Below are 12,177 nucleotides of genomic sequence, written 5' to 3' on the forward strand. Positions count from 1 at the left end.
ATTATGAGAATTTAAATTGTAAAATAAGTTAATCCAGAATAAGGCAAATAAAACAGGTGACAAAAAAATTACAGTGCAGTGTAAGATGTAAATCCAAATCTGGCATCTGCCTTTAGTTGCCTCATGAGGTGTATATATATATATATATATATATATATATATATGTGTGTGTGTGTGTGTGTGTGTGTGTGTGTGTGTGTATATATATATATATATATTTAGTTTACATATATTGTTTACGTTGCTTATTTATTGTCTACGTGTAATATTACGTGTATTATTGTGATGTCATTCTTGCTTTAAGCTCTAAGGGAATCACCAGCCATTTGGAGAAATGTATCACTATTCAAATGATAATAGAGCAGCACAGAATAGATGAGACATTGGCACTGCTCATGCCTGAAGGTACTGAGGAGCAAATCTACTAGATGGCTGATATTGTACGACAACAGCATGATGGCACAGCTGACTCGATTCCTCCACCTTCTTGATTAATGCACAAGCATGGAAATGCAGCAATGTCTCTTCTGTCATATTCTATTTTTTCCTGAGAAATATAATTGCTTTAAATGACCACTGGAGATAAATAAACATGCTCACAGAAAGCAGCTCACAGGTGCCAGTGAATACCTGTGAAAGTGTTATTATTATATTTCATTGGTCAGTAACAGAAAAATTCCTACTCAGGTTATTTCTAAAACCCAAAACTGAACAAAATGTATTGTCATCATCTCAGTTCCAGTCACCTGCCAAGGAAATGTGTTCTGCCTGTTTGTCACCTATCTACCCCATGGAAAAAATGGTGGCCAATAACGTGGTCCTGCACAACAACTGTTTCTGCTGTAAACATTGTACGAAGAAGCTCAGGTGAGATCAACGTTTACAGTGCCTATAATAAAACTCAAAAATTCAAAACGAGTATTTACAACAAAGCTAAGGACTCAGCATCATGATGAATGATAATGCTGGAATTTGTGAATAAAAAGGTTTAAGGGAGGATATTTGAAATCTCATACATTTTTTTTTTTCCAATCAGTGCATTCAAATCATTCACAGCTGCTGATCTATTCTAAATGACGAATCCAATGACAAATGAAATGAAACACTCAATTTAGAATTCTGTCTAATATCACAAGGCTTTGTTTTATTTTATTGCAGCATTCACAACTATTCATCTCTTTATGGAGAGTTCTACTGCATCTCTCACTACCAGCAACTCTTTAAAAGAAAAGGAAATTACGATGAGGGATTTGGGCACAAACAACATAAAGACCGCTGGACTCAGAAAAATGAAAAAATGGATGTACCAAATGCCATATTGACCCCAAAAACAACAAAGGGCAATTTAAATAGGTTTGATGGTTCAGGAGAGTCCTCTGCTGGGATGTTTGATGCAAAGAGACCTGTTAAAGATTCTGTGTGTAACACCGGCTCTGACATTAGGGGCAAACTGAAAATGACGTGGCCACCACAGAAAAAGCTTACAGGGACTAGTTCAGCATTGCAGACATACACACCAGCCCAGAAAAATAAGATACATGTCATAGACAAAGCTGCTAAATTTAATATGAGCATATCAGAGCATCATCACACTGAGAAGAGCCAATTAAAGATCAGTGAAGGAGAAGAAAAGAAAGTGGAGAAAGTGGAGAGAGTGAAGAGGGTGTCAAGCCCCTTCCTTTCAAGTCTCAAAGAACAAGCAAAAACAAAAGGCATCAACTCAGCTGAGAAATTGTCTCTAAAGGAAACAAATCCTGGGAGCGCTTCACCCAAAACAACAGTCTTCCAAGACAGCATCACTCTGGCAGCAGGTGATTTTTCTTCACACTGCAGAGAAAAAGGTGTTACTACACCAAAAAAGTCAGTGTCTAATGTGGACAGAGCTTCTATAAGTAAAGCTAAGAAGTCGGTGCGGTTTGCATCAAATGTTGATGTTCAAGAAGCAGGGAATGAAGAACACAGTGAGCAGCAACCAGTAAATACACCTAATGAAGTCAAAGACATCAGCCAAAACAATGACTATGAACATTTGTCATCTGAGTTCAGGAAAGAAGAAGAGATCAAAAGTGAGGTGGTGCCAAATCCCAATGAATATAGATGCGATGGAAAAACAAACAATACATCAAACCCAGAGCATGTGAAAGAGGAAACCAGTCAAGAGACACCACAGATTGATGACAAAAACAGTCACACAACTCCAAATGGGCTGTCAGAGAACTCCACATGTGATGAGTTGCAAACTACAAAGGAAGGTGATTTAATTGAAGAAGTACTGATTCACCAAGAACCATCCAAGAAACCAGATGTTATTCCAACAAACTCAGCAAATCAATACGTCTCAGAAAATCCTATTACAATGCAATGCCAAGCAGAATGTGTCGCTAAAGACGAGGACAGTCCTGAAGAAAATAAAAATCAGTTTGAAAAGAATGATACTGCAAAAGAGGAAGGAAATAATGCCAGCCAAAAGAAGGATGCTGAAAAATCGAATTCTCTGAAGACTTCTGGTAAACAAACCGACAGGGCAAAAGTCAAACTGGGATCGTGGTCCAAGGGAAAGAGTCCATTCTCGAAGCTCTTTACGTCAAGTGGAAATGAAAAGGCAAACAAGGCCGAACTGAAGGATGACAAGAAACCAGAGGTCAAACCCGGCGGTGGACTCCTGGGGAAACTGTTTCAGTCATCGTCAGAGAAGACTGACGACGCCAAGAGATCAGACGTGCAAGAGGAAAGAAAAGATGCAGGACATGTTCAAGCTGAGGACAACACCAGAGAACCAAAGGATAAGGAAACATCTAAAGTCCAACCTCCACAAGAAGAAGCTGTGGGCAATGTAAAGGACAACTTACATTCTACGGACCCCAACACACTGAATAATCACAAAAGTAAACCAACAGAGCCATGCGACCTGCTTAACTCTTCATTCAATGATAACCTAACTGTTGTGGAACCAAATTCAACAGCTCCTCCACAAATTGATATGAATCCATCTGGTAATCAAGAATCGTTTTTACAAAAAAGTGAAGTTACTAAGAGCCTGTCTCTCATTGATACTGGCATGGCCAACTCGAAGGATCTTCCTGCTGCCGTGCAAACAGTGAACCAAATACCTGAGAATCAGCTAAAAAGTGAGAAAGATGAAGGTGAAGAAATTTGGGATGATGGATTGAAGGATAATACTGTTGGAAATAGCATCAGTCCTGCTCCCGTTGAGCCATTGATTACTCAGGTCGATACAGATAACTCTGTCCAAAAGGCAAGTGAAATGTGTCAAGAGCCAGAATTAGGAGGAGGAAACCTTTGTGACGGAATAGTTTTCGATCTAAACCACAAGACTCCCCAAGATTCCTCAAATCTCTTTGGTCCACCCGATTCCCAGGAGAGGATTTCTGCAAACACTGCTGCTGATCCAACACCTGCAGCTTCATCAAGCAGTGACATGATTTCTGCAGATGCCCCCGATGAAACCCTTACCATACTTGACTCCCAGTTGATATCATCTGAAAATCAAGAGATAACTGGCATCACAGATCAGCTCGTTTTCCCTGAGGCGGCACAAGAGGAGAACCAAACCCCAAATCCACTGAATTTCAGCACAAATGCCCCTATCAAAGAACAAGGAGCTGACTTTGACATTTTCACCTCAGAGGGCAGTTTTCTCGCTCAGACACCCAGTATTAATGTTTTTGATGAAGGTGTAGCTGACTCTTCCTCAGACCATAAGTTGCCTGCTGCTTTCCCCGACGATATCTTTGGGTTTGGTGACCTCTCAGGGGGTGCAGATGTTTTTACAGTTCAGCCGTGCAGTCAAGCCAGTTCCAGCGCACAGGGTGATTTCCTTGGTTTGGACACATCGCCTGTTGCTTCCCCTTTAGTTCAGAGCAATCTGTTTGTTGATGATATATTTACATCAGAACTAGCAGCAGCACCAGTTTCTGACCCAAGCCATGCAAATCCATTGATGCAGAGTCTTATAGGATCTGTAAACACTAATCTTGACCAGGCAACAGAAAATACAGCCACAAACAACAGCTGGATGGATGACTTGCTTGGGTAATGGTGTTACTGTGTGTGTGTTATGTGATATTATGCAGGAACAGAGTAGCCATAATGTTTGTTTACTCAACTGTATGCATGAGTATGAAGAACCACTATGAGTTTAATTGATTTTTATTAATTTATCTTTACATTTTACCTACAAAACCAAAATTATTCATGCACTAAATAGTGTTGTTTCTAATATGTGTAGAAAAAGTTTGATTTTAATCAATTGAACAATTCATGAGAAAATGAAAGAAACACACTCACAGATAGCTTTTTATGTATTGGGAATAAGGGTAATTTTTTTAATGAAACTGATTATCAAGAAATGCCTTGTTTATATGTTGTTACTATTTCACCAAAAGTAATCATATATATTGAGAGTTGATGACTGAATGGATAAGTGATAAATTGGTGTATGGGTAATAAATAGGTGCAATGAAATACAGGGTGACCCAAAAAAACGGGAACTTTTTAACAATCCAATAAAACCAAGAGTGATGGAAGAAAAATATTTTATTCATAGTAATTGAAACCTGAAAACATGCCATTTAAGAAACAATGATGGAATTTTCATTTTTTAAAAATTGTGCTGCCACTTGCTCATATCTGCCAATACGCACTTCAAAAATTCCCATTTTTTTTGGGTCACCCTGTACTTGGAAATATTTGTAAAAAAAAAAAAAAATTAAAAAAAAATATATAGACAATTCACTTTTAAATATGCTAATGTAAAAAACAAAACAGAACATTTGTTCAACATGTGTTGATAAATCACTATAATAAAATCTGACATTTATCAAAAACACAACTTCAAGATTTCCCCTTGTCCTGATAAACTACCAGCACTGACAAACAAGAAACAGCCCCAACTGTAGTTTACTGGTTTGTATTCATGAAGGGATCAACATCCATATAAAGTAAGAGTAATGGCTCTACAAGGCATTGTTCGACATAAAAAAAAAAAAGAAAGAAAGAAAAAAATTAATCTGATGTGTAGTTTTAGCGAACATGCACATTGATACTGAGGTCAAAAACATTATTCATTTTGACTGACATAGTCTACAATCAGTGATATTTTACACAAATGATAAAATGTACTGGCTGTGGCAAACACAAGAATAAAAATAAGAATAAACCCCCAGATGTATTTTTACAATTTGGTTGATTGTTGATATAGAGAGCTGTCCACCTCTGGGACTCTTGGTTTGCTCATGGAGGTTATATTTCTGGAAAATAAAAAGGATAGATGAGAGGTACAGTTCTTGAAATAATACACACACACACACACACACACACACACACACACACACACACACACACACACACACACAACAGCAATAGAGGTGTTCATTCAATTCTATTGAAAAGAGTTCATTCAATTCTATTGAATTGAATGAACTCTTAGTTAGTGCTGCTGTTGGACTTGACTGCATTTTATTGAGAGGTATTTCCACTATTCTGTCCCCTCTCATGTATATAAATTGGGAGGACAAAAAATTAGAAACACCTCTCAATATAATGTAGTCCAGTACAAGACCTCTGCAAACTACAACCTCAGTAATAAACACAGAATTAAATTTACACCGCAATGTCAACAAAAAGATGTGATAGATAGACGTGTGTCTGATGGATTTAAACAACTTATTTGCTGTTGTTACCTGTTGCCTTCAGCCTCATGAATTGAATCGGGTAGCTCTGCGTGTTGAGTCTCAGGAGGCAGGAGGACCAGAGCCCCGCTGACCAGTAAGAGGCTGCCATAGACAGCAGCAGGTATGGCCCAGTGGTACATGACCAGCATGTTGAGCACTGGAGCCAGCAGCCCGCCTATTTTTGCTGAAACAGCCCCTAATCCTGTGGCTGTTTGTCTGAAAGAGGATGAGGTATATAATTTATTCAGTTTAGTGCAACGGTGCTTCCGGACCACTGAAAACCAGATGGATGGAGGCTGCCACATAGGACAACTCAAAGTGTCTTGTAAGTTTTATAACATGGTAATCATGCTTTCAATGTTTTCTTGTGATTATCTCAACTTCAGGCACTCATTAGCCACTGTGGCAAGTCACCCACTGGGAGCCGACTGGGTGGAATTCACAAAAACTAAATAAAGCTGATAAACTATTAAAGAAGTGATAAAAGTATAAATGATTTAATAAATTCGTCCCTAAATCATAAATCATTTTAATAAAAACAGGTCTGGTCTGATAATCAGTCTTTTCTGTGGCTCACCATGAACTTTGGTGACAACAGTCATGTTGGCTTGAGGATGAAATCTGCTCCTTTTGGTGAAACTATGACCTTCTGTCTAGCGCCATAAACAGGTGAAATTGTTAATGTTGCACACTAATATATCAAAAAAGCTTTTGCTTTTCCATGAATTTTAATGAAAACATTCATGTTGCCCAGAGGATGAAACCTGGCAATTTTGGTGACCCCATGACCTTCCCTCTAGCACCACCAACAGGGCCAGCAGGGCACCTGCATTACAAGTAGCCCTGTGAAATTATAAAATCAGTTACACTTTTTTTTTTTTGTTTAAAGACTATTTTTTGGGTATTTCTGCTTTATTTGACAGTCACAGTAAAGAGGGAGAGGAAAAGTAGGGGAGAGAGTGGGGACAGCATGCAACAAATGACCCAGGACACTGCAATAACACAGGTTTATCCAGTGAGCCACCGGGGCACCTCCAAAATCAGTTACAGTTTTGTCACTATTTTTCACAATGTATCAAGTGATTGTTTAATTTTTGGAGTTCCATCCTTCTTACCCACTAGGATCAGACAAATCATGAAAAGTATTTTCAAATGCTGTTTCACCTAGATCTGCGTCGTTCAAATGAGGATGAAAAGCCAAACATGAGGTTTCAGCACAAACCTGACAGATGTTGGGAACAACTCCTGCACGTAGACGTTGCACATGGATATACCGGCAAGGACGAAAAAACGTGCTGCAGTAACTAAACATGTGACAGCAGTGGAATTTCCTGAAATCAGAAGATATGGTGATAAATACAGTAAAAATATAAAATAGCCACTTTGCTGACTAAATTATGCTAAATGCCTTACCTTCAACTGCTAGGGTAAGCATGCAGCAGAGCCCTCCAATTACAAGTGTTGAGATGAGGGATACTTTCCTCCCCAAAACGTCTAACACCCAGATGCAGAGCAGATTGGCTGGTATTTCAATACCACAAAACAAAGCCTGTGTCAAGAAGATGTCTAAGCCGAATCTTCCCGCATTGAATGACAGGCAGTAGTAGGTAAGAGTCAATGAAAACCTTAGATTGACAACAACAGAAAAAAGTAGTCAACCAGAGATGAGTATGACATGATGTGGTGGTCTTCTATAATACCGTTAGGTCCATAAGTATTTGGACAGTGACATAATATTCATACTTTTGCCCTTGTACACAAAGCAGTTTCATGTCCAGGTGTGGCCTTTTCCTTTGTTATTCCATGACAAATTAAGAAAATAAAAGGTCTGGAGTTCATTCCAAGTGTTTGCGTTTGTATTTGGTAGCTGTTTATCAGAACCCTCAATATGCAATCCAAAGAGGTGTCTATGCAGGTGAGGGAGGCCATCATTAGGCTCCAAAAAAAAAAAAAAAAAATCTTTCAGACAGATAGCAACAACTTTAGGAGTTGCCAAATCAACAGTTTGGTCTATCCTGAAAAAGAAGGAATGCACCGATAAGCTCAGCAACACCAAAAGGCCTGGAAGATCACAGCAGACATCTAAAGTGGATGACCAAAGAATTGGTGAAGAAAAACCCGTTCACAACATCTGGGGAAGTCAAAAACACTCTGGAGGATGTAGGTGTGTCATTGTCCAAATCTACAGTCGAGACGTTTGCGAGAAAATGGGTCTACAGCAAGGTGCAAACCACTGGTGTCACTCAAGAACAGGAAGGGCAGATTAGACTTTGCAAAAAAAAAACATCTATTAGTGTTTATTGATGATGTGACTGCTGATGGAAGTAGCAGGATAAATTCTGATGTTCATAGGGCTGTACTGTCTGCTCAGATTCTGCTGAAGACCAAACTGAAGGTCGAAAGACCCACAAACAAGCAGCAGCTGAGGCCAGCTGCAGTAAAGGCTTAGCAGAGCATCACAAGGAAGGAAACTCAGTATTTGGTGATACTGTCCACGGGTTCAAGGGTTCCAGACTTCAGGTTCCAGACTGCAAAGGATTTCCCTTCAAATATTCAATATAATCCTTATAATTATAGTTAGTTATGTATAGTTTGTCTAAGTTGAGCCTCTGAAAAAGGGGTGACGATGTATAAAACTGGCTCTAATTCCTAAAAGGTTAATGCCATATTTTGGTTCAGCCCCTTAAATTAAAGCTGAAAATCTGCACCTAAATTACATCTTGATTACTGCATTTCAAATCCACTGTGGTGGTGTACAAAAGCGTAAAAAGGTGTAAAACATTCTGATGCAGAGGCTATTATTTTTTAATAGATGATGATCCTCACACTTATTATACAACTTATAGACTAATGTCAGTAGTAAAAGCACTGAAATAACTATACTTTTTTCTCAAGAGCAGGCAGTGCCATCCTGTTTATGTTTCATGAAAGCTCCTCTAATCAATATGCTTTTATAATCACAATAAAGACCCAGTACCTGGTTAAACTGTACACAGGCAGGCACATTCTTGGATGTGTAGTTATGTTTGATGTCATAGTGGGTTGTTAGCTGGCTATTTCAGTTAGAGTTTCCTTGGAGTTTCACTCTTTAGTTTTCATGTGAATTGCATTTGCGAACATTAAGGCTAACATTAACCAAATATCCTCCCAGTGACTGAGTGAACAGCAGCACCATGAGAGAAAAATTAACAGCTGGTTCCAGTTGTTGAACTCGGACCAAAATGCAGTGCAAAGAAGAGGAAGAGAGCGGAGCAAAGAGAAGGTTCATGTGTAAAATGTCTGGAAGAGTTTATGTTTGGTGCTGCAACATGACAAAAAAACAAGTGATATTTTCAGTAGTTACAGTGTAAATCTTCAGTTTTGATACCACAAATGGTTTAATTTCACCTAATATTTATTAAGTTTTGACTTACCATGCCAACGCCAGTATGAAGAAAAACTTCCTAAGAACAGGTGATCTGATCAGAACACTTACGCCTCCTTTCTCCACATTTTTTTTCACTTCAGTCTGTAATTGAAATATTCATCTCAGCCATAAAATCATTTGCATATGGCAATTATTACGGTATCATAATTAATATGGTGATGATATACTGAGGTTTTAAATGCCACATGTATCTATTTTAAATGGATAGTTCACCCATTTTGAAAAATTCGATATTATTTGACTTTTCCCCAGCTGAAGGACAGAAGTGGTGCCATCTTCTCCTCATTGTTACTGAGTGCTGGATGGCTGGAGGCTCCAGACGCTTTACTCCTTTAGTGTGCTGTAAAAGCCGCTACACATCATCAAACTCAAACTTGAGTAAGTCGAATAATATAAAAATTTTCAAAGTGGGCAAACTATCTCTATGAATGGAGCAATATCAACATACACTAGGAGATTGCACAAAGAAGTATAAACTTCTAACACAAATGGAAAGAAAAGTTAATTTCTCCTGAAGTTACAATACCTCTTCCAGAAGAGAGTCTGGAACAGTGCGTTTGTTAATCGCTGCTGCCTTGAAAATCAGCCTTTCCGCCTCCTGTCTCCTTCCTCTGTCCATCAACCATCTGGCTGATTCTGGAATAAACCTGACAGAGACAACAAGAACATACAGCATGTCAGGAAAATGACACAAACGTCCATTTACCAAAACATGGTCATCAGAAAAGATACAGGATAAATCCTCACCATATATAAATAAAAACCATAGTCATTGGTGCTACTATGATCAGCTGGGCCAATCGCCAGTCCCGGATTAAGTAGACCAAGCCAATGCCTGTGCACCCTCCAACTGCACCACATAACAAAGACACACATGCTCCCAGTGATCGCTTGGACGGCCCAATCCATTCGGTGGCTGCAAGAAGGAAAATGTACAGTAAGTGATTTTTAACCCTCTAACGAAACCAAACTCAATATATTTTAGCTACCAAACTGATTCTGTGTAAATTACACTCAACCATTTAAACAGCTGCTTGTACCAAATGACTGGGGGATAAGAGATTAAAACCTAACAGAGTTGAAATAATCTGTTAAAAAAATGACAACCATGTAATTTTAAATTACATCAACATAACCAGAGTAATCTCTACATATTTCAAGACACAAGAATTTACATTTACATGTTGCATTGATAGGCTTGTTTTCTCTTATTTTGCTTTCAGCCATGAAAATTCTTTTAATGCGGCATGAAGAGCCACCTTTGCAAATGACTGACCGTAGACGTTTATATTTTATCCGAGACTTGCTAGTGATTATACTGTCAGATGATTTCATGACTTGTGTTACTGTTCCTGCAAAGAAATAATATATCTTTTTGATTTTGATTAATTATGCTGCATATCTTGTCCCGATTAAGTCGTCCGATACAGAATCAAAAAACAATGATCATGAACAAAACAAAAACTCAATAATTTCATGAAAATTGTATTGTACTGTACCTAGAACAATAGAGTTGACCTTATAACCTCCCATTCCAGCCCCCACCATGAACTGGGAGGCTGTATATAAGTAATAGTTGGGGTATATCCCTGTCGTTATAGTAAATATGAACATTATTACCACTGGAATCTGAGTGGCTCGTTTGCGACCAATCCTGGAGGAGACAGAGATAATGAACACGTGGATGCAGCACAGACAGAAAACACAATTTCTTACCACCTGGAACACACTTACGATTCTGCAAAAGGTCCAAACAAGAGAGAACCAACCAGAAAACCGGCCATTAACATTGTTTGTGCCACTTCCACCAAGTTTGCTTTGTCACAAACAAGATCAAACTGTAAAAAATAGATCATTAAACCAAAGACAATGTGTGCTGCATTTTTTGAGGATAATTCAGTCCTAGAACATCCACAGTCAGTCCAACTCACATCAGTGACTATGGTGGCTTCAAACAGCGTCCTGTCATACTTCCATCCACTCTGGCAGCCTGTGGTCTCATTGAGTCCGTACTCCCTGATGGTGTCAATGTCCCAGTCCACTGGGACAAACATCTGGCACTTACTGAAGCTCCCATCCTTCTCCCGGGGCAGCGTCAAGTTCAGCTGCTCCTCTGTGGTCAGGTTAGGACCAGCTTTGAGGATCCAGTCCGTGTTACAGTGTCGGTCTGGGTCAAACTGGATAAAAACCAAGCTTCCAAAAAGAAGTGGGACAACAAAATTTGGTAAACCCAGAGCAAGAAGAAGGATCCATTGGAATAATCCAAAATCTCCTATAGTTATCAGGATATCTCCAAAATCAGCCATGTTGAGGGTGTTGATTTTGTCCTTTGTGCAGCTATTTGGAAAAACACAGCATGAAAGTACGAGCTGTAATCAGTGACCAGAAGTGTTTAAACTCAAGATTTTATATTTCAACTGGCAAATGATTAACTCATTGCACTGGAAGCACTGGAGGTTAGCTGAAGTGTATTATACTTGAGGCTGTATAAAATCCCTGAGTGGTGAAAATAAAATAAAAACTTTTGTATGTTCTTCATTTTGTCTTTATCAGGTGGCGTATCACCCGTCTTTACTTTCTCAATTGTTGTTGGAGCCGATAATATTGTCTTGATGTTCTTGCGAGAACATTTAAAGTACATCAAATATTAAAGGCCTGTTCATTTGGGGTGGAGATGTTTCAAAGGTTCAAATGAAAACAAGCAATGTGTGATTCCAGCGTTGCAGGTGAAACCTCAGAAACTACAAAAAAAAAAAAAAAAAAAAAAAAAAAAAAAAAGGATTCACCGGGAGCATTTTTGAGTTTGTCCAGTGGGGTTTTGAAAAGCGTTTTGTAAATCCAAATACACTATATGGACAAAAGTATTGGGCCACCTACACCTACCCAGCCATGCCTTTATGGACCTTGCTTTGTGCACTGGGGCTCAGTCATGCTGGAACAGAAAAGGGTCTCCCCCAAACTGTTCCCACAAAGTTGGAAGCAGAGAATTGTCCAAAATGTCTTGGTGAGCTGAAGCATGAAGATTTCCCTTCATTGGCCACTTTTATTCCTTGCTAA

At 38.9% G+C, this 12,177-nt stretch overlaps 1 protein-coding gene across 1 annotated transcript; it reads right to left on the bottom strand.

The window, feature by feature from the left end:
• Positions 1-5,698: 5,698 nt before the first annotated feature.
• On the bottom strand, positions 5,699-11,426 carry LOC115374921 (solute carrier family 22 member 13-like). The gene is made up of 9 exons (XM_030074074.1): positions 11,052-11,426; positions 10,855-10,958; positions 10,620-10,774; positions 9,868-10,036; positions 9,647-9,767; positions 9,107-9,201; positions 7,107-7,318; positions 6,916-7,024; positions 5,699-5,909 (listed from the first exon to the last, which is right to left on the bottom strand). The coding sequence occupies exons 1-9, from the start codon at positions 11,424-11,426 to the stop codon at positions 5,699-5,701; spliced, it is 1,551 nt and encodes a 516-aa protein (XP_029929934.1).
• Positions 11,427-12,177: the final 751 nt, after the last annotated feature.

This window comes from Myripristis murdjan, chromosome 17, assembly GCF_902150065.1.
Source record: "Myripristis murdjan chromosome 17, fMyrMur1.1, whole genome shotgun sequence".
In the NCBI taxonomy this organism is placed as follows: domain Eukaryota; kingdom Metazoa; phylum Chordata; class Actinopteri; order Holocentriformes; family Holocentridae; genus Myripristis; species Myripristis murdjan.

Coding starts and splice junctions, on each gene's coding strand:
- LOC115374921 (XM_030074074.1), bottom strand. CDS start 11,426: ATGGCTGATTTTGGAGATATCCTGATAACTATAGGAGATTTTGGATTA. Junction 10,775..10,854: donor TTTGGACCTTTTGCAGAATC/GTAAGTGTGTTC, acceptor TGTCTCCTCCAG/GATTGGTCGCAAACGAGCCA. Junction 9,768..9,867: donor ATGGTTTTTATTTATATATG/GTGAGGATTTAT, acceptor TGTCTCTGTCAG/GTTTATTCCAGAATCAGCCA.